The sequence below is a fragment of the Salvelinus sp. IW2-2015 genome, linkage group LG13, assembly GCF_002910315.2.
Source record: "Salvelinus sp. IW2-2015 linkage group LG13, ASM291031v2, whole genome shotgun sequence".
In the NCBI taxonomy this organism is placed as follows: domain Eukaryota; kingdom Metazoa; phylum Chordata; class Actinopteri; order Salmoniformes; family Salmonidae; genus Salvelinus; species Salvelinus sp. IW2-2015.
The window spans coordinates 50,174,921-50,198,418 of NC_036853.1; the positions used below are offsets into that span (position 1 = coordinate 50,174,921).

The 23,498-nt window shown below is 41.0% G+C and overlaps 2 protein-coding genes and 1 pseudogene across 2 annotated transcripts in view; 2 read left to right on the top strand and 1 right to left on the bottom strand.

The window, feature by feature from the left end:
• Window positions 1-396: 396 nt before the first annotated feature.
• On the top strand, window positions 397-8,108 carry LOC111971326 (pleiotropic regulator 1-like; annotated as a pseudogene).
• Window positions 8,109-9,089: 981 nt separating this feature from the next.
• The window catches only part of LOC111971329 (choline transporter-like protein 1), a 58,063-nt gene continuing 43,654 nt past the window's right edge, over window positions 9,090-23,498 (bottom strand). The window contains exons 4-5 of the mRNA XM_070446331.1: window positions 9,442-9,522; window positions 9,090-9,311 (exon numbers count right to left, since the gene is read on the bottom strand). Coding sequence (XP_070302432.1) covers window positions 9,285-9,311; window positions 9,442-9,522 — 108 coding nt within the window. The 3' untranslated portion in view covers window positions 9,090-9,284. The remainder of the gene's footprint in view (window positions 9,312-9,441; window positions 9,523-23,498) is intronic.
• LOC111971656 (E3 ubiquitin-protein ligase TRIM21-like) lies at window positions 11,884-13,622 on the top strand. The gene has a single exon (XM_070446049.1). The coding sequence runs from the start codon at window positions 11,911-11,913 to the stop codon at window positions 12,499-12,501; it is 591 nt and encodes a 196-aa protein (XP_070302150.1). The 5' UTR covers window positions 11,884-11,910; the 3' UTR covers window positions 12,502-13,622.

A 23,498-nucleotide genomic window follows, 5' to 3' on the forward strand; every position in this document is an offset into this window, starting at 1 on the left:
TTATTTGAATCACCTATACCATTTGAAAGATCAACATATGATTTTTAGGCCATATCGCCCACCCTCTTTCATGCTCTGATATGTCAATTGAGTTAACTAGCGTTTCCCTCGTAGTCACAAGGTGAAGATGGCAGCGAAGCTAAGGCTGACTACAGTGCTGCTTCTACACATGCCACGTTCTGAAAGAGACGGCAAGACAGACCACTGAGGCTGCAAACAGGCATCGGCAATCAGAACTCTCTCCAACTGGTAAGAATGCCAATCACTTCAACGGATATCAATCGTGACAAAGCATTATGATTTCATGCCGATCTCTCTCTTTTTTCGTTGACAAATCATTATTGATTTCATGGGCAACGAATGAGAGCAAAACCTCCAAGTATTTGTCATTTATAACCCTCTGGTCTTCCAGGTGATGATCCAGAGTACTTGATCACTGGGACCCACGCATATCCCTCAGGACCTGGTAATTACAACAGTCTTACYCAGGGTTCMCTTACTCTGGTCCTGGAGAGGTACTGGGGGTGCAGGCTTTCGTTCCAGSCCTATCCTAACACACCTRATTTCAGCGAATCATGGCTGAAGATCATGCTGTTTTGAATCTGGTGTGTTAAATGATGGGCCGGAACAAAACCCTGCACGCCCAGTATCTCTCCAGGACCAGACTTGGAGAACCCTCCCTCTGGTCTAACCCCATGCAATGCTACTGTTGCATGTAAAACCACATTCATTCATATTGTGTCCTCGGGGGTGTTACGTGACTTTTATAACGCTGTGTATTGTCGTCCACAGGGCTGGCTCTGACGGCAGACACTCAGATACATAGGAACCCCAGTAAGGGGGGAGTTCAAGCCATGGCTCTTGCCCTGCCGCCATCACAAGCCAGGTACTTCCTTCAGATGATGCACGGTAGATGTGTCGAAGTGAGAAGACACCAGAGCAAACGGAATTCAAAAGTCCACATCAGACACTCTGTTTGACGCAGTACTTCCCCACAATTCCGTAGCACCACAACCTCYTGTACAGACCCCAGATGTTAGAGACATGAACAAAGTGTTATTGTATCCAAGCAACACGGGACTACAATCGGGGTTGCCTATCTTAGAGTGCACTTTGAGACCATCCAGCATCCATTTTTTTTGTGTGTGTGTAATTGCAGGCTGGACGCCAGTCGCACTGCAGCCGGTGTCGGGGACATTCACAGACACGCAGGGGGGGCAGAGAGGTCTCCTGCTCCTCACTCACACGCTATGGTRGGGTAAYGCTCTCTGATACGTATCATTAGTACTACACACCTTTTTTTTGCGTCTGCTAACACTTCGCATGCATTTCTGCACMAACATTCCATTCAGTCTTGTATGATATAATGCTACCACTATCAATAATAATACTTTTCTGTCTTCTTTCTAGTCTCTTTTGGAAGGAGGCGGCACCAAAAACTCGTCCCTCRTTGCCAGAAAAGCCCCYACTATGCCCAAGCCCCAGTGGCACGCTCCATGGAAGCTGTTTCGGGTAAAGGACGTTGTTTTGTCATGTCAAGGGCTTCTGAATACACTTACTTCCTCTACAGTCCACACACTTTATCAAATGCACGTGGCACACTTACAAAAAGCTTGGCCATGTTTGAAGGACTGTCCCTAAGTCCTTCGAACGTACCACATAATCGTAGAATATCTTTCATGTGATGGCCTATGCATTTTATGATAACTCAGGGTATTGAACTTGCTCACCTGTTTCGATCTGTGTAACTGATACAGTTTGCTTATCCCTTCCAGGTCATCAGCGCTCATCTTGGCTGGTGAGGTCCAGTTGCCGTAGAGCCCGAACAGTGGTTTGTGACCGGCGCTGGCGACAGAACCATTTAAGGTGAGTACAGAGAGAGGACCGAGAGATCTGTTAACTTCTAACAGCGGCTTTTGAAGCTGGTGTACAAAACTGAAAGTAAAGACGCAATATTGAAACTTAAGAATGGAGCACTAGAGAATAGCGCACATAGAACAGATTATACGCTTCATTTACTTGCTTTCAATGAGAATCTACAACTAGCATTTCTATGGAATTCTTTCGGGCCCCAAAAAGTTACATTTTGCACGCTTTAACGGAAGAGTAAGTCCTTTGTTTTATCAGTGTGTGTGATTGACAGGAGGGATGTGCAATACAATTTGTTTTGATTGATTGAGATAGATGAGAGTTCTACGTTTTTATCACTATCATCTAACAGGAGACGGAAGAATGGGTAGATCTCTCTGTAAACGTGCAGGCAGTGAAACAGTAAGATATGGATAATAAGAAGTGACATATAGGTTTGGGGACACCCATTTGATCTATTCAAAGTCTGGTCAATGGATGAAGCTTGCCATGTATCTCGTATAACGTCAGCTTAGTTCTGACCGTGACGTCAAATCCCATTTGTTTCTCCATTCTCTCTGCAGTATCTGGGACTGGCCAGTTGGGAAGCTAAAAGCTCTCCCTGAGGACACATCAGCACGGTGCGCGGCAGTGGCGTTGACCCGGAGCCCCTACCTGTTCTCCTGGGCGGAGGACAAGCAGGTCAAGTGCTGGGATCTGGAGTACAACAAGGTATTTGTACTAGTACCCTTTCATTTCTGCTTTACTTTATATGATGTGTTCAATAGACTGTTGGTCCATTATTATTTGTTAAGTATTTAGTATAGTACTGTAACGGTCGTTTTTGGTGAGAGAGGAGACCAAGCGCAGCGGGCTGAATGAAACATAATGAATTTAATTGCCAAGACGAACCACTGACACGAAAATACACTTGAATAAACTATAAACAACAAACGACGTTAAACCAGATCGTGAACAGGAAAACTAATAAAACGAAAGAACGCCTACAAAACAGAAAAACGAATGAGACAATGATGAACGGACAAGTACCGGTGTTGCAACAAAACACAAGACACAGCGACAATTCACCCACCAAACAACAGGTGAACCAGCCTACCTAAATATGTTCTGCAATCAGAGAAAAACGTAAACACACCTGTCCCTGATCTGAGAAACCATCTCAGGCTAGTTAACAAAAACCAACATAGAAAGAAACACATAACAGTAGAATGCCCACCCCAACTCACGCCCTGGCCAGTACTAAACAAAACACAAAAAACAACAGAAAACAGGTCAGGAACGTGACAGTTACGCCCACTCATTTCTGCTTACCCTCACTTTTATTTATTTTTATAGGTTATCAGGCACTACCACGGCCACCTCAGCGCCGTGTACGACTTGGACCTGCACCCAACCATCGACGTGCTGGTCACATGCAGTCGAGATGCCACAGCCAGGGTAAGTCTTGCTAATGACTAGTTGTCTAACTTTCAAAAACGTTTTTTTAGTGGAACATTTTGGAGGGTATTGGGAGGTCAATATGAACCTACTCTATAGGTGTGGGATATCAGGGCAAAGCCAACGTGCACACCCTGTCCGGACACACCAACACAGTGGCCACAGTCAGATGCCAGGCCGCCGAACCGCAGATCATCACAGGTACGGACAAATATGTTTACAACTGCTTTGCCTTGCTGTGTTCATATATTGGCTAGTTGACTCACTCCAAAGTACCATCAATGGCTTATCATCTTGTTACGTTCTATTATGAGCTGGCGCGAGGAGAAATCGGATTTTTAATTTGAACCTTTTCTCCTGGGTCATGTTCAGTAGGGAAAAATAGGATAGAACACTTAACTTGTCCAAATATGAACGCAGCGTTTTATTGTTAGTTTCAAAACATTTTGCTACGGTGTGACCTTCTGAACACGACCCGGCTCTTTCCGTTCCAGGGAGCCACGACTCTACCATCAGGCTATGGGATCTGATAGCTGGGAAGACCAGAGCCACTCTCACCAATCACAAGAGAGGCCCTACATCCCAGACAGTACGTCACTTCCTCATACGTAGTAAACGATGGTGCATATGTTGCACCCAAGTTAGTCATCTTCTGGTATCTAGTTGTAGTTAATGATAGGGTTGATAGGCTCGCTCATTTTATTTGTCGTTTTGTATTATGGCTCTGAACCATTCGTTGGCTGGATGTTACAGGTATACCTTAGCCTCTGGCTCTGCGACAACATCAACAGTGGACGTTCCCAGACGGCAACTTCATCCAGAAACTCTCTGGACACAACGCCATCATCAACGCAATGCGGTCAACTCAGACGGCGTGCTGGTATCAGGAGGTATGAAAACGTCCTTACTTTTTCCAACAGGGATATCCTTGTCCCATCGCGCACTAGCGACTCGTGTGGCGGGCCGGGCGCAGTGCACGCTGACACGGTGCCAGGTGTACGGTGTTTCCTCCGACACATTGGTGCGGCTGGCTTCCGGTTAATGGGCATTGTGTCAAGAAGCAGTGCGGCTTGGCTGGTTGTGTTTCGAAGGTCTCACCTTCGCCTCTCCCAGTCCGAGAGTTGCAGCGATGAGACAAGACTGTAACTACCAATTGGATACAGCGAAATTGGGGAGGAAAAGTTATGTATTTAACAAAAATATCATATGTTTCGATTGAAAGAGTTTTGAGCCTCTGTCAGGATGATTGGTCAGATTTTTCTAGTCATAGTACATTGAATGACTCTGAAGGCTTTGTTGCTTCGAAAGCGCACTACTAAAGATGGGCAACAAATGAAAGGGAAGTGGTAACTGCAGAGGCTGGAAGCAATATATTGAATGGCTAAGTGATAGGAAATCTATATACGGCTAGATCCTAGACACTGCTGTCTATCTATACCGATGTCTTGATCTAGACACAGCTAATCCTTCCATCTTTTTATTGTCTCCGTTAGCTGACAACGGCACCATTCACCTGTGGGACTGGCGGACCGGCTACAACTTCCAGCGTATCCACGCCGCCGTGCAGCCCGGCTCACTGGACAGCGAATCGGGGATCTTCGCCTGCATGTTCGACCACTCGGAGAGCAGGCTGATCACGGCCGAGGCCGACAAGACCATCAAGGTGTACAAAGAGGACGACACCGCGGTAGGGAAAGACTTTTATCCTGTGCTGTATAGCTRCACAGGTTTTTGTTGATTTGAGATGTGATTCAATAGTGCATGTGTTATTTACAACCTCATACAAAGTGGATGTTTATTCAGTCAGGGAAAATGACAGTCACTAAAACATTGCTCAGCTAATGAAACTGTAGTATTACTTTGAGTACTTCATAAGTTCTTGTTTCTGACTAAGATTGGATTGTTTTTTTCTTTCAGACTGAGGAAAGCCACCCAATCAACTGGAAACCGGAGATCCTCAAGAGGAAAAGATTCTAGTTTCGCAACAAACAAAAAAATACATTCATTCATAGAATTCATAGAACTCCCATAATTTTTTTAAGAAGAATATTCGCACAAAAACGAGTTGGCTTTTATTTTTACTATAATTTTTGGGTTTTCAATGTACTCCTTATTCTAAGTACCATTTTGCAATCTTCAATGCACAATGTTAGTCCAACAAAGCAGCCATTTTGGACAGCCAATAACCTTCCAGAATGTTTGTTCTTGATGATGAATGCTCTCTCATATCTCTGGTCACTCTCGTCCACCATGAGAATCCACCTCTCAGCTCCGTAAGGGCTCGCCTTAGTGTACACATAGTCCCCACTCGGGTCAAATCCAGTAAATGTGTGGAAAATTCTAGATTTTCTCATCATTAGAAATGTTTTCTTTTATTTCTTTATTTTCAGAAACACCAACTGTATATACAAGAGAAATGTAATGTGTTGAGTAATCTGGTGTATGAAATGAATCACTATGATTAACAGAACCATAAAGAACAAAACATGTTGCATCTCATTTTGAATTTCCGTGAAGCGTGACTCACCCATGTAACCATTGGTGACAACATTCCCATAGTGTTTGCAGCTGTTTCCATTGATCTCCCGGTATCCGTTATCTCCTGGGTGGTCCTGGAGCTCAACCGTATTCCTGGTTTCACTGATAACATGGAACTTCTGCTCACCTGTTAGACAAAGCAGATTTACACTGTAACATAAAACTACTTTATACGGTAATTTGGGGTATTATCAACAGTAAAATACTCCGTTTTACTGTAGCATACTGTAAATTATGGACCATTGTGGGAAAATGTTGTGGGCGGGGAAATATTTGCTCTAATTTGAGTGGTACTGTAATTCCAACCCACAGAATACAGTACCATTACTGTATCATTGGGAGTGCCAAAATTGGTATTGTTGTTTCTGGCTTATTAACATATTTGAGGTGTGCTTTGTAAGAGGCAATATTGCACCTATGAGTGAGAATGCTGTACCAATTTAAGTCCTATGTGGTTATAGTGCCCCATCAATTAAAAATGTATAGGGGACAGATTGGAGTGGGGCAAGTCTTAAACCTTAAATGGTTGCACATTTTGCCATGTCCTTTTGCTCTGTTTTCCCCTGTAGTCGCTGCCAGTTTGGAAGCTCCCAGAAGTGCAAGTGTTATAAGACACCAAATATTCATTAATATGCTGTAATGTGTAAACACTTTACCTAGCAGCCAACCTGCTTGCACCAATCCCTTGTAATTACAGTAAACCATTTTTATCATTCATTACGATTACGCTAGATTTACTTTTTTAACAGTATAATAATCCATGTTACGGTATTGTACTGTCATTACATTACTAGAATGTTTGATACTGTATTTATATTACAGAATTTGACTTTCCACAGCTGCCTGTAAGTTACTGTGAAATTCTCAGCAACCCCTTTACAGTGTAAATTAACTCACCAACGTGCATTAAAGGGGAAATAAATTAAGTATAAATACCCATTCTTGAAGAATATAACTCATAAATGCCTCGTGAGTTTTGTTCAACTGTCGTACCTGATCGGAACCCAGAATATATTTTTTTACTCCATTGTTTGTAAATAATGTAATAATAAACACTATATTAATCGTAAACAAACACTGTATAGCCACAACCCGGTTAACGGTTAGATTCAGTCCACTTTGATATCTTGATAATATGCAGCTCTTTAAAGGGCAAATCCACAGATGAAACAATAACAAAACGATTTCCCCGCCTCTGTTTTGGTAAAAAGATGAGGGTTGGGCAAGGAGAAATGTAAACACTCTCAGATTAATAGACAGCTATGGTTACAAGGACTGACCATCAATTATATAAAAAAAGGATTGTTTTAACCATGATATGAGGCTATACAGTGTTTGTTTACATTTACAATGTTTACAAACATTGGAGGCAAACAAGCTTATATTTTAGGTTCACGTGGAATGTGACAGTTGAACTGAGCTCATGAGGCATTTATAAGTTATTCTTAAAGAAACAATGGATATATATATATATATACACATACACTACTGGTCAAAAGTTTTAGAACACCTACTCATTCAAGTTTTAGTTTTTACTATTTTCTACGTTGTAGAATAATAGTGAAGGCATCAAAACTATTAAATAACACATATGAAATCATGTAGTAACCAAAAAAAAGTATAAATGGATTTAGGAAATAGTCGAACTGATACAGGACAGACCTGGATTCAAATGGCATTTGTTTTCTTTCAGATACTTTGTGCGTTTGGTTGAGCTTGTATATGGAGTGCCAGACAGACATTGAAAAATTATATTTCAATGGTGCCAGATTGGTGGGGTTGTACTTTTGGGATGATTCTATTGGTTATAATGCACCAGGGAAGCTCAATCAGTGCAGCTAATGCATTTGACAAAAGAGAAAAAATACACTTTGAACCCTGGTCTGCAGGGCAATTTCCAGTTCACCACATCAATCACAAGCATTTCATTCAATATTGTCACGTTCTGACCTTAGTTCTTTTGTTATTTCTTTGTTTTGTATGGTCAGGGCGTGAGTTGGGTGGGTTATCTATGTTCGTTTTTCTATGTTGGTTTTTTCGTTTGGCCTGGTATGATTCTCAATCAGAGGCAGGTGTCGTTAGTTGTCTCTGATTGAGAATCATACTTAAGTAGCCTTTTACCACCTGTGTTTCGTGGGTGCTTATTTTCTGTCTTTGTGTATGTCACCAGACAGGACTGTTTCGTTTCGTGTCATTCTCGTTTATCGTTAGTTTTGTTGTTTCGTTCGAGTTTCGTTTTCATTAAAAGGCATAATGAATACTTACCACGCTGCTCCTTGGTCCAAGACAGCCGTTACAAACATGTGGTTTTATTTTGGGTATAAAATTGTTTTTATATTTGGGTAAATGGTTTTATTGTTTCTCCCTCAGTGGATATCTTAGTGACATACACAAACCCATGTTCAAGATTAAACKGATCCTCTCTTGCCCCACAGCTCTCACAAAGACAAGAGGACATTGATTTATTTGTTTTCTTTAATTAATATGCAAAAAAATGTATAACAATTCTGTTATGTAACAAAAACTCATGAAGGGAATAGAGATACAGTCATTGGGAATCCCGTTTTCTATGGATAGGGTATTAAATCAAATCAAATTTTATTAGTCACATACACATGGTTAGCAGATGTTAATGCGAGTGTAGCGAAATGCTTGTAAGCAGACTTAGTAAGCAGTAATGACTCAATGTTGCCACAATTTAGGGATTGTCAGTTATGATCATGCATTGCCTCTGACATGACAACTTCAGTACTTGTCGGACCTGCATTAAATACATTATAGTAATATAAAACATCCTCAGAGTAAGAKGCTCGTTCATATTTGATCCACCGTAGTAACCTGATCCTGTTATCAGGCGTGGGAAAACAGCTTGCACAAATTTAAAACAAAAAGAATGTCCATGCAAGAAGACTGAACAAGGTGTGATGGAGTTATTTCAGACAGAAAAGTGCCTGTTAATCATCTGTTACGCTCGTCAGTTGTATTTGTCAAAATGGTATTAAAAAGGAGCAACGCAGCACAAGTAGCAACCATGATCGTCATTACCACAATCTAAAAATACATTTGATGTTCAAACACTTGTAGTGTATGGAAATAGTGCTTAATAACAGTGGTGACATGGAACCCATTWGAATAATCTCTGACAATACTGTCACCCACAAGAGGCTWAACAAAMCATRCTTTACAACSTGTAAACTAGAACCAAACTACACTAACAGTATTTTTGACTGAAATAMTTTCGTTAYATAWAAAAGGTGTTTCAAAAAGGCATTGTGCTTTTAAAAAAAACTAAGCTTTCATGTAAAGTGTGCCATAAATTAATAAACAGGTTTTCAAAAATATTGTRGTCTCTGTGACTGGAGTGATATCATGGTAAACCTGTTACACATGGATTAAAGAAAACGCTTGGAATGTCTTTTGGTTTCCGTCATCTGGTTTGGTCAAGCAAAAGTCCCTCCTGCATGAGTCTACAACAATAAACAAATGGAGTGTTAATCTTTACTATTGTCTTCATCAGCATCATCATTTTGTGTGTATGACTCTAGATTATGAAGGTAAGTGAAGGTATTCTCTGTAGGAAACGTTCTGTTAACTCACCATGGACTTCATCTCACCACCGTCTCCATCTGCCTCGGGCCGATCCCTTCCCTCCATATTGTTACTGTTCTCTACGAACTCCTAAAGAGGGATGGATAGGAAGAAGATTGAGCATGAATGTGGGTTGGTGTTGAGACAATAGGGATCAAGTATCGTAAACGCTAACAAGGCGAGTTCAGTGTAATATGTGCATAAAACACTATTTACCATATAGAAATAGATTAAAATGGTATTCTGTAAAACCATTCAGGTAGGTTAGACATTTCTTCAGGCACCACAAGCAGCAGATGCAGGATTTCAACAAACAGGCAGTTTCCTACAAACAGAAAATACATTCAGCTTTAGTTCTCCCCCCATTGTCTGACATGACTTGGTAGAATTGAAAGTGAGTATGTTTAAAGCCCTTTCCGGAAGTCAAATGACCTCGTGACCTCATGGGTGGAATGTTATTCATATGTTTCAAGAAGCCTAAAATCCAGTGTTGCTATGCCAAACAGTTTTGTTGTATTTCAGTCTTCTGTGATGTATATAAAGTGTAATATTGTTATGTAAACTCAAAATGTATTACATTTCAACTCTATATCTGACATGGTATATATGTAGTATTTGTGTTAAGCCCATAACTATGTGTGTGAGGTGTAGACTTTTGTTTCAAAGTAGATTTGTTAAAGACTAACAAGAAATACTCTGTGAACCTGATTTAGCCCACTGCAGTAAAGGGTTATTCATTAATGATAAAATCTACCGACTGACAGTTTGTGTTCATCCCTGTGAATTCTATTGTAGTTGATGACTTTAGAAAACCTTCAACACATCTGCAGTATTTCCTTGTTTAACATTTCTGATTCACACTTTTGTATCAAGCATGAAGAGAGATCAGACGTGTGAAGGGTTAATTCTGTTCCAGAGCACAGAGCAGCACTGGGTGGAGAGCAGCACTGGGTGGGGAGCAGCATGTCAACGTCACTTTCCTGAAGTGAAACTGAAGTGTTTAGACATACTATATATGTGCGCACACAAACAAACGGTATCATACTCTTCTGGAAATTCTGTTAAGACAGCTACGCAGTCTCTATATATTTTTTACTACAGTATACAGTACGGATATATCTGAGAAAGCGCCCACACTCTTTTACACACAGATAGAGGTGAGTACAGATTTACAAGGGCAGGTGAAGATGCATTCTACTGGGTGAATTCTTGTATTCTAATGAATTCCTTTTTTCTGCGGTTTTCTTTTTTCCTGTTTTCTTCTACATTACATTCTACTTTATTTTGTACATTGACTAATACATTGATTAATTTATACTGTATGTYGTATGGTTAAACAACTTGAATTAACATTGGTTAGCTTCTCTAAATGYCRTGTTGACAGTGGCACTGAAACTATCGAGAGCTGACTCATTCCATGAAATAATTTAAAGTTCCACCTTCTCTGTCTAGATATGGCTTCCTCCAGCAGTCTCCTAACTGAAGAGCAGTTCCTGTGCTCTATCTGTCTGGATGTGTTCACTGAGCCAGTCWCSACTTCATGTGGACACAACTTCTGCATGGCCTGTATCACAAAGTACTGGRATAGCAAGGACCTGTGTCAATGTCCACTGTGTCAGGAGAARTTCTCMRGACGACCTAAGCTTCGTGTCAACACAACTTTCAGAAAGGTTGTAGAGACATTTAAAAACAGGAGAGATAAAGATAGAGATGGGCCCCCTCCCAAACCTGGAAAAGTGCCGTGACGTTTGCACGGGATGAAGCCGCAAGGCCCTGAAGTCCTGCCTGGTGTGTCAGACCTCTTACTGTGAGGACTCACCTGGAGCCTCATCACATAGCCCCACCCTTAAAAAGACACAAACTGATCACCCTGTGGAGAACCTGGAAGACAGGATGTGTAAAGGCATGACAGGACTCCTGGAGTTGTTCTGTAGGACTGACCAGGACATGTGTGTGTCAGTTCTGCACTGAGGGAGACCACCAAGACTCATGACACTGTCCCTATAGAGGAAGAAGTGTGAGAGAGGAAGGCTCAGCTGGGGAAAACTGAGGCAAGTGAGCAGAATTATCCAGGACGAGCGAAGAAGGTTAAAAAGATCAACTCTCAGGTAATCTCAGCAAGAGGATGGCAAAGAGAGCGATAGCAAACAGTGTACAAGTCTTTACTGCTCTGTGCGCTCCATTGAGAAAAGCCAGCTGAGCTCATTGAGGTGATTGAGGAGAAGCAGAAAGCAGCAGAGAGCAGGCTGAAGGGTTCATTAAAAACTGGAGCAGGAAATCACAGAGCTAAAGAGAGAAGCACTGATTCTGAAGCGCTCTCACACGACTGAGAAACCACCTCAACTTCTCCAGAGCTTCACCATCCCTAGAGATACAAACCCCACCCACAAGGACTGGTCCGAGATCATGTTCACAGTGATCTGTGTGTAAGGACTGTGATGAAGCGTGTCTCACCTGGAGGAGATACTGAATAAAGAGATGGAGAAGCTGCCTGAAGTCAAACTGAAGATGATTCAGCAGTATGCAGTGGATGTGACTCTGGACCCTGATACAGCATGTTCCATTCTCATCCTGTCTGAAGATGGGAAACAAGTGAGAACTGTAGCCATACCACAGAATCGTCCTGACAATTCAAAAAGGTTTGAAGTTCATCGATTTGTCCTTGGAAAGGATGGCTTCTCCTCAGGAAGATTTTACTATGAGGTGATTGTTAAGGGGAAGGCTAGATGGAATTTAGGAGTGGCCAGAGAGTCCATAGACAGGAAGAGGAATATCATACTGAGTCCTGAGGATGGACTCTGGACTGTGACCCGAAGGGATGAGAATGTTAACTGGACCTCCCCCCCTTTCATCCTCTCCTTGAGAAAGAAGCAACAGAAAGTGGGGGTGTTTGTGGACTATGAGGAGGGTCTGGTCTCCTTTTACAATGTGGAGGCCAAGTCTCATATCTACTCTTACACTGGCTGCACCTTTACAGAGAAACTCTTTCCATTCTTCGGCCCATCTGATAATGATGATGGTCAAAACTCAGCCCCTCTCATCATCGCTCCTGTCAATCATACATACTGATTAAACAATGCAGAGGGAACAGTTAATTAACTAATTACATTCACAAATCATTAAATATATTTAGTCAGCTGACATGACATGTGATTAGAATTTCCATGGATGTCCTCTGAAATCTCATAAAGAATTTAAAATTGAAACTTCTTTACTCTTTAAGAACAGATTGAATATTACTGCGGGAGGGGGTGCCACAAAATAGGGGAGGGTTGTCAAACCTTTATTTAATTTCTTTGGGTAGGGCACAGGGGAGGGTAGTGCATTTTGTCCCTGGTTTACATTCACCATTCTTCTCATATTTTCTCTATAAACAATGTCTTGACTTACTTCTGATATTACCCTAATTAAGTTAAGAAACATTTGGGGAAGGTTTGGTATGGTGTGGCTATTAACCTTTAGTTACTGCAGGCCAATGATATGAAGGCAGTGCACCCCTGTCACGTTGTATAAATGATTGGAGACAGGCGCAGGAATACGTAATAGGGCTTTTTAATACTGCACTCAAAATTACAACATGCCACTAAAAGGCACGGGGACGAAGCCCAAAACACACACTTATACAAAACACAGGGATGTAACCCCAAAAAAAGACAGAGGTTAAACCTCTAATAAATACACAGGATGAGACCCGTTATACACTACACGGGACGAGACCCGAAATAACAAGTGCATCTTACACGCAGCATGAAAGCCAAAACAACAAAGCATAGGTACTCACAAGACCAACGGACATGGGAACATTAATCGACCAGGACAATGGAGAACAGAGGGCACATATAAACAATCACTAATCAGGGGGAATGGGAACCAGGTGTGCCTAATGAGACAGTTCAGTGAAGCCTAGAGACCRGCAACGTAGACCTCCGGAACTGGTGCACAGTATTAGCAGCAGCACCAGGGGGACCCGTGACCGCCCCGGCGCTCCAACTGACTTCAACGTTGAACTTGAGGTGAGGAAGACTGATTCTGGCCTACCAGAGTTACTCATTTAATCTAACAATATAATGCTTATCTTTATACAAAATATTTCGATGTAGCCAAATCCTCAAATGTCCTGTAATTTTAAATATTTCCTGTCATGTTGTCCTGCGCCAAGTTTTCCTAAAGGAAACTCTGATTTTGCATATTGTTTTATGAAGATTTTAGAATATACATGAAAAATCTTGTGGCAATGGGATGGAACAGCTATAGAACCCTAAGATAGTTCCATTGCAGTTTAATTATGCTGCACATCTGACTATGGCCTGTTCAGGTCCAGGTTACCATGGATCACAGTCCTTAAACGAACCCCTCACTCCGCAGAGGGGAGAGGTAGAGAGGGATTGATGGGGAGGTTATGACCTCAAGCCATAGTAAATTTAAGGCATCAGACGATCCTTTGTCCTCTCAGTAGAGTTGGAATGTATGGTGGGCCTATGGAGAACCTACCACAGACATGTAAAATCGAATAAATGGACTTTGGGACATATTTTATCAGCCGAAATGGTGGTAACAATGATAGATGAAATTTGAAAACGAATGTGTCTTTTGTTGTGTTATTAAAACTTAATGAAACGTTATAAGGAAAAATTGTAACTTGAAGAGTTTTAATAATATGACTGATGTTTTACATACTGTCCCGTGTGGCTCAGTTGGTAGAGCATGGCGCTTGCAACGCCAGGGTTGTGGGTTCATTCCCCACGGGGGACCAGGATGAATATGTATGAACTTTCCAATTTGTAAGTCGCTCGTGGATAAGAGCGCCTTGTAAATGACTTAAATGTAAAGTGTAGAAAATATCCAGATCAAAGAGAATGTTTTTGTATCATTAACTATTATTTTAGTTGTCTAACGAGAGCATGTAGATTGTGATACTTGCCTCGTACTAGATAGAAGAATGCATGAAAGGAGATGCCCCTTTGTGACCCGGGGGTATAAAACATATGAGTTAAGAATTTACATACCAGACTAAAACGGACCACAGCTGCAGCTCTATCTAAGATAGTCATAACCCCACAAACGCAAGAGGACAAAKGACCTCTTAACAATSAAGGCTACGGTTGATTACTGTATCTAAGAAAGGGGAATTCAAGAAGAWCCAGSTAGTTTTTCTCTTCAAATCATCGGTTGGCTACACGGCCCTTCTACCCAAGCTGGGAGCCACTACGAGGCTGATAAGCCTCCTCAGAACTCCACTCTCACAGAAYGAGTGCAAGGGAACAGACCACTAAGAGGAAGGACACTGACATCATGTGGCCAATCAGAGACTTACACCTGGKAACGAAGGAGACGCCTCCATTGGAGAGGKCCTCGTCGAACCRCCCAGTAAGCAGAACTCGGTCCCTCTAAATCCCCATCTTGTGTAACATGTGTCATATTGTGTTGGTCCGCTAGGGACCTGTTTCATTGTATTAAGTTCTAGACAATAGCCTGGACTGTGTATGTGTATATTATATTATTATTTAGCTTGTTAGTAAATAAATAATCATTTAGTGAGACCCGGGTTKGTGCAGATTTAAGAATTATGCAACGTCCAGAATGAGACTTAAGAGGAAATGAATGAATTGCTGACTGCTATGAAATCGTTATTCTGATATTCTTTGAGTTAATTTGGGAACGTTAACTCATTAAACAAACTTTTCTAATGGYGCCCCATGTTACAGAGCTCATGGTTGCCTAATCACRTAATTATAAACACAGTTAATTATTCAATGAATATTAGTCGTCAGATTAATGACCAATGTTACGACATGTGTATTTGAGCTTGTGTCCTCAAAAGTGACTATGCTTCAGCAATTTATAATCATTTTTACCAGTWAGATTTGAACCTTTCTTGGAGTATGCAGCATTATTAGTYMTTGTTTGTCCTCTCATGATAAATAATTACTGTTGTGACCACTGTGCTGGACATGTAATGGGTCCTAGGTGTAGTTGGTGTAGAGAGTCAGGTGCAGGACAGCAGATATGAGTAATCAACGTACTTTTACTCAAAATGTCAACTATACAAAGTAACAAATACACGCACACCATGACAGACCGAAAATACAATAAAACAATCACTCACAAAATACCACATGGGGAACAGAAAGTTAAATAATAAACAAGTAATTAGTTGAGTGAAACSAGGTGTGAAAARACAGACAGAACAAATGGAAAATGAAAAGTGGATCGACGGTGGCTAGAAAGCCGGTGACGTCGACCGCCGAACACYGCCCGAACAAGTAGAGGGACCAAATTTGGCGGAAGTCGTGACAGGACATTTTTTATGTTTGTGCTTTTCTAATAACTAATTTATGTGTTCTAYTCATGTGCTTTTCTAATAACCTTTTTCTGTGTTAATGTAAGTGACTGACTGAAAAAATCCTCACTATCAGTAGCTTCAATTTGGCAGTACGCCAAGAACTTTGTTTTGAGAACGAAATATATCTCAGATTCAAGATCTCAGCTTAAAGAGAAGAAGCCTTGTAAGGTATTTGTCACGTWGGCATAAATGATTCGGGAGACARGCGCAGGAATGCGTAATAGTTTTTTTTATTAAGCCCAAATTAAAGGCACGGGGACAAAGACCAAACAAAMACATAACAAAACACAGGGTAGAAACCCAAAACAAAAGAGCGAGGAGTACCTTAAATAAAAAACATGAGCACAATGATTAACACACAGGACGGGACCCGTAATCATCTGCGCAATCCACAATGGCACGAAAGCCAAAACACACAGCACAGGTACTCACACGCACCAACGGCCATTGTAACAATATTGGACAGCCCAATGGAAACCAAAGGGCACACTTATACAAGTACTAATCAGTGGAATWGGAAACCAGTGTGCGTAATGAAAGGTCCGGAGGGATCCGTGCCAGTATTGGTCTGTTGCATGTTATGAACCAGTTTGGTCGGTCACATGTATGAAAAAAAATGGTAATGATGACTTAATTATGCAAAATATAACGTGTCTGTGTGTAGCCGTGTATAAGACAACTGCTGGAACTGCCCCAGCAGAGCTCCTGATTGACATGTGTATTGTGGTTCATAGAGTAGGTTGGAACCTCTCCAGAACACTGATAATAAAAGATGATTCATTTAAGATTGACTTTGAGGGTCCCTGGTGGTCATTTCCACAACATGTTGTGTAGTATTTCCATGACACCACCATTTGCCTCATGCAGCGCAACATCTCCTTTGCATAGAGTTGATCAGGCTGTTGATTGTGGCCTGTGGAATGTTGTCCCACTTCTCTTCAATGGCTGTGCGAAGTTGCTGGCTATTGGCAGGAACTTTAACACGTTGTTGTACACGTCAATCCAGAGCATCCCAAACATGCTCAATGGGTGACATGTCTGGTGAGTATGCAGGCCATGGAAGAACTGTGATTTTAAGCTTCCAGGAATTCTGTTCAGATCCTTGCAACACGGGGCCGTGCATTATGATGCTGAAACATGAGGTAATGGCGGTGGATGAATGCCACGACAGTAGGCCTCAGGATCTCATCAYGGTATCTCTGTGCATTCAAATTGCCATCGATAAAATATTGCTGTATTTTTCGGCGCATTTGTTACATTCAGTATCATGACAAGAAAATTCCTGGAAAATGTAGGGTAGGTGCAACATAAGACCAAAAAAATGACAAGGGTTTGAATGAGAGGACTAATYGATGTCTCTAAGTGGCCACACACATCTCCAAAGTAATTTCAATGCACTTTTAGGACACAAAGAAAAGTATTTAACTATAAGGTGCTCTTTTGAGCTCACCTAGCTGTGGCGTTGAGGAACTAGAGCAAGTACACTTGTAGTTGTTTTGTTTGGAACACAACCCTGCTTCGTCGCCATCATGCAATTACTGTTGTTGTTTATGCAGTCAAAAAAAGAAGCTTGTTCTACTGCCAAAATGACTAGCTAGGTTATAAAATATMATCTTGCAGTGTTAGGCTTTCGCAAGGCAATTCAGAGAAACAGATTGTCATTTTGGTGAACATAGAAACGAGCCATGAGTGCATTCAGGTGCTTCTCCTGCTGTGAATTTCCTTCACAATAGACAAAGAGATTCACACAAATAATGAACAGACAATAAACAATCCTAAAATGGCGTCGCTGTGCGGYTGTTACCTTTCCCAGGAAGAGGACAAAGTCCCTCACGGTGTTGATGKTGGCCACTCTGAGGACATTCTCTACCAGGATGACGAAGGCGTCACGCGCCGACGTACATAAACTAGTGCTGTTGATCGCTGTCGCTGTGTATGTGTTCTGTGGTGAAAACAGACAAGAGACAGAAGTATCATCAATAACTATGTGTGATTGCTGTCATCTTGGAATGAGACTCCATTGTAAAATAAAATAGATTGTTGTCAATGATATTACGTGTGATAGTAAAGATAATCAACAACTCAGATGACAATCAATCTGATTCTAATCAAACCCTTTMTTGATTCAGGTACGTTAGACACTTCTTCAGGCACTACAAATAGCAGATGCAGGCTTTCAGCATTCAGCGTGCACAGACATGTTCCTACAACAGAAAATACATTCAGCTTTGGTCCTCCACCCTTTGTCTGGCTTGACTTGGTAAAATGGTAGTTGTCATAAGAGAAGTGAAAGGGAATATGTTTAAAGGCAACATCTGGGATATTTCCTGCTGCTTATGTAGCCCTTTCCTGCAGTCAAATGACCYAGTGGCCTCATGGGTGGAATGTTATTCATATTTTCCATACTTTCATAATTCATAATAAACATTATTTCCAAAAACAAGCCGTAAATCCGATGTTTCTATGTCAAACAGTTTTGTTATATTTAACTCTTCTGTGATGTATATAAAGTTTAATTTTTGGGATGCAAACTAAAAACGGAATACATTTCAACTCTATATCTGACATGGTACACGTGTCTTCTTTTTGATTGAGCCCATACCATGTGTGTGAGGTGTATAATTGTGTTTTAAAGTGGATTTGTTTAAGACTAACAAGAAAGGACTCTATGTGACCCTGATTTAGCCCAATGCGATAAAAGGTTAATTAAGGATCAAATCTACCTAGACTGACAGTATGTGTTCATCCCCTGTGAATTCTATTGTAGTTGATGGTTTTAGGAAACCTTCAATACATCTGCAGTATTTCCTTGTTTAACATTTCTGATTCACACTTTTGTATCAAGAATGTATCAAGCATGAAGAGAGATCAGACATGTGAAGGGTTAATTCTGTTCCAGAGCACAGAGCAGCACTGGGTGGGGAGCAGCATGTCAACGTCACTTTACAGAAGTGACACTGAAGTGTAAAAACGTACTGTACATTGACCACACAAGCAAATGGTCTCAATCTCTTCTGGAAAATCTGTTAAGACATCCATCTACTCAGTCTGTTTTTTTATACTACAGTACCAATAAATCGGAGAAAGCGCCCACACTCTTTTACACACATAGATACAGGTGAGTACAGATTTACAAGGGCCGGTGAAGATGCATTCCACAGTCTGAGTTCTTGTATTCTAATGAATTCCTTTATTCACCGGTTTTCTTTTCTCCTGTTTTCGACTACAGTACCTATGTTGAACTTTATTTTGTACATTGACTAATTTATACTGTCTGTTGTATGGTTAAACAACTTGAATTAACATTGGTTAGAGTCTCTAAATGCAGCGTTGACAGTGGCACTGAAACTATCGAGAGCTGACTCATTCAAGGAAATCATTTATAGTTCCACCTTCTCTGTCTAGATATGGATTCCCCCAGCAGTCTCCTGTCTGAAGAGCAGTTCCTGTGGTCTACATGTCTGGATGTGTTCACTGGAAAAGTTGCCTGTGACGTCTGCACTGAGATGAAGCAAAAAGGCCCTGAAGTCCTGCCTGGTGTGTCAGACCTCTTACTGTAAGACTCACCTGGAGCCTCATCAGATAGCCCCACCCTTAAAGAGACACAAACTGATTGACCCTGTGGAGAACCTGGAAGACAGGATGTGTAAGAAGCATGACAGACTCCTGGAGCTGTTCTGTAGGACTGACCAGACTTGTGTGTGTCAGTTCTGCACTGAGGCAGACCACAAGACTCATGACACTGTCCCTATAGAGRAAGAGTGTGGAGAGAGGAAGGCTCAGCTGGGGAAAACTGAGGTGGAAGTGCAGCWGATTATCCAGGAACGAATGCAGAAGGTTAAAGACATCAAACTCTCAGTAGATCTCAGCAAGAGAGATGCAAAGAGAGAGATAGCAAACAGTGTACAAGTCTTTACTGCTCTGGTGCGCTCCATTGTCTTATACACATCTAGATGTGTATAAGAGACAGCTCACATACTGAGGACCACCTCCAACTTCTCCAGGGCTTCCTATCCATAGCGTGCACACCTCAACCCACCAAGGACTGGTCTGAGATCAGTGTTCACAGTTATCTGTGTGTGGGGACTGTGAGGAGAGCTGTGTCTCACCTGGAGGAGATACTGAATAAAGAGATGGAGAAGCTGCCTGAAGTCAAACTGAAGATGATTCAGCAATATGCAGTGGATGTGACTCTGGACCCTGATACAACACATCCTGAACTCATCCTGTCTGAAGATGGGAAACAAGTGAGAACTGGAGACATACCACAGAATCTTCCTGACAATTCAAAAGGTTTGACCGTCATCGATTTGTCCTTGGAAAGGATGGCTTCTCCTCAGGAAGATTTTACTATGAGGTGATTGTTAAGGGGATGACTAAGTGGACTTTAGGAGTGGCCAGAGAGTCCATAGACAGGAAGGGGATTATCATATTGAGCCCTGAACATGGACTCTGGACTGTGATACTAAGGGATGGAAATGTGTACCATGCCTGTACCTCCCACTCTATCATCCTCTCTCTGAGAGAGAAGCCCCAGAAGGTGGGGGTGTTTGTGGACTATGAGGAGGGTCTGGTCTSCTTTTATGATGTGGAGGGTTAGAGGCAGAGAATCCAAGTGGAGAGAGAGGTTACCGGCCAGGCAGAGACAGCAAGGGCAGTTCGTCGCTCCAGTGCCTGGCCGTTCACCTTCACACCCCTGGGCCAGACTATACTCAATCATAGGACCTACTGAAKAKATGAGTCTTCATTAAAGACTTAAAGGTYGAGACCGAGTCTRCATCTCTCACATGGATAGGCAGACCATTCCATAAAAATGGAGCTCTATAAGAGAAAGCCCTRCCTCCAGCTGTTTGCTTAGAAATTCTAGGGACAGTAAGGAGGCCTGCGTCTTGTGACCGTAGCGTACGTGTAGGTATGTACAGCAGGATCAAATTGGAGTGATAGGTAGGAGCAAGCCCATGTAATATTTTGTAGGTTTGCAGTAAAACCTTGAAATCACCCCTAGCCTTAAGAGGAAGCCAGTGTAGRWWGGTTRKWMYKGRRKWRKWWKRWWAAAAMAAAWGTKGTTCTAGTCAAGATTCTAGCAGCTGTGTTTAGCACTAACTGAAGATTATTAAATGGACCATTGCTGTAGTCTAATYTAGAAGTGACAAAAGCATGGATTAACTTTTCTGCGTCRTTTTTGGACAGACACTTTCAGATTTTTGTAMTGTTACGTAGATGGAAAAAAGCTGTCTTTGAAATAGTCTTGATATGTTCGTCAAAAGAGAGATCAGGTTCCTTYACAGTTTYATTTGAGACGACAGTACAACCATCAAGATTAATTGTCAGATCCGACAGAAGCAACACAATCTCACACTCAATTTGTGCAAATATGTACAAAAAGTATTTTAGCAGATTTCATGCGTTTTTGTGAGTTTTTGTTGTGGCTTWATTCATGTGAAAAGACCCCAAAAATTGTGCGACTTCATTCGTAGGACAAGACACATTTTTGTGTGACTTCATTYATAGGAAAATAMAWWWWTTGGGGGGAAAACTTTCTCAACAATCTTTTGAAAGTTATTAAAGCAATGCATGATGGGCAATGGTGTTCTACCACTGGCGCTTTTTTTCTATGGACCACACAGCATTATTTAATATAAAAAAAACTAAACGTGTAACAAACCAATTCTCACCGAAATAATATAATATAAATTTTAGCCTTACGATTTAAAAATTATATGAATGGCCAATACTGTTTTACTATGCTTGTTTCACTTTAATTACTTAATAGCTTAAGACTAGAGTCAGAGAAAGCCCTTTTTTCAGTAGCAGTACTACGGCCTAAAGGAATTTCTTCACAAATATATTTCATATTCGTGGGCGCCACATCTATGACCAATTTTCTTCAATAAATGCATTTAATACAAGGCTCCACTCTTTGCTTTTACAGTTACCACCATCTTTTCAAAATGCCCATTTTATACAAGGCTATGTCGAAAATTTGATAAGGGTATCGCCAGCAATGCGAGAAAAAAAATATGGATTTTTTTAAGGGAGGGGGCGGGGGTATCGATGAAGCGCTATCTTGATTGAGGCAATGGGATATATTTTTTTTATGATGGGAAATTATAATACAACACCATAATACACACACACCAGCACACAAACACTTACACACATATGCATACACTCACTTTGTGTGTAGTCATGTTATAGCCAACTCATCACTATTGTATGAATAATTTTTCATAAAATCTTTGTTTCTAGTTGTCATGCATTCATTATCTTTAACTGGTTTTAAATGTTTGTAGTTTGTATGTTTCAGTAATGATTAAGATGGCTAAATAGTCGTACATCTCTGCTTGATTTAGCTTTTGGTAATATTTGGCATTTTCATACATAATCTGTTTTTCTACTGAATAAAGCAATAATTAATCAACACACTACTGTCAATAAATGGACACTACCTGTTATAAAATGGAAATTGCTCTCCGTAAATAAAAGATGAGAAATGCTCAGTCTGAAGACATTCGGCTATGGGCTTCACAGCCTTCTAATAATTATACAAGTTATATCAGTTAAAAAATGGTTTATTTACGACCTATGGGGTATAAGATGTTGGGAATAGTGGTTTAGGAGAGTCTGAAATCAATGAAATACCCTCAACCCTAAGCTATATTCAATGTCAGCAGCAATTTCCAGAGTGAAATGTTCAGTCTGAAGACATTCGGCTATGGGCTTCACAGCCCTATAACAATGATACAAGTTATATCCCCTTAAAAAGGGTTTATTTACAACCTCTGGGGTATAACATGTTGGGCAAAGTGGTTTAGGAGAGTCTGACATATAAAAACTAACTTGAGTTCAGTCTTCACCAATGAGAACCAAGAGGGGCCTAGCTTCGTCCTTCATGACTGGGAAAGGCCTCGATTCAAGGTCGTTAAAAAATCCTACATCCATTTCATTCGATGGATCAACAGCAATTAATATTACTGGTTTGCATCCTAAAAAAAGGATAGTTGCGTTTTGCTGCATGACACACTTACATTATTTGTCTTTCCCATATGATGTGGATCATTGTCAGGTTATCAGCTATAAGCTTCAGTAACAAAATAACACCATGGTTGTAATAACAGGTTGCTTATACATGTGTAGAATGTGTTTGTTTTGGGTCCACACTGGTAAGTTACGTAAATTAGACAGACTCAGAGGGACATATCACTTTCAGAACGCTTCCCACCACTAGATCACATAACTCGACGGGAGCTGGACAATTTAAAAATTGTTCCTAAGTTTTCCCCAAAACAATATATTTCCCTATGATTGACGTAGCACAAAACTGTGTGTATTTTCGTACGAATGAAGTGGCACAAATAAATTGTCACACGAATTAAGCCGCACAAAAACACAGGAAAAYGCACAAAATCTGCTGAAATACTTTTTGTACGTATTTGCACGAATTAAGTGTGAGGATTGTTGCCACGCCTCCTCTGAAATATTATAATGAAATGAAAATGAAAACCTTTCTGCGCCTGGCAGCTACTACCATACCCTGTTCAAAGGCACTGAAATTTTGTGTCCTTCCCATTCACCCTCTGAATGGCAAAATGTACACAATCCATGTCTCAACTGTCTCAAGGCTTAAAAGTCCTTCTTTAACATGTCTCCTCCCCTTCATCCACAGTGATTGAAGTGGATTCAATAAGTGATATCAATAAGGGATCATAGCTTTTCATCGACC

Coding starts and splice junctions, on each gene's coding strand:
- LOC111971656 (XM_070446049.1), top strand. CDS start 11,911: ATGGAGAAGCTGCCTGAAGTCAAACTGAAGATGATTCAGCAGTATGCA.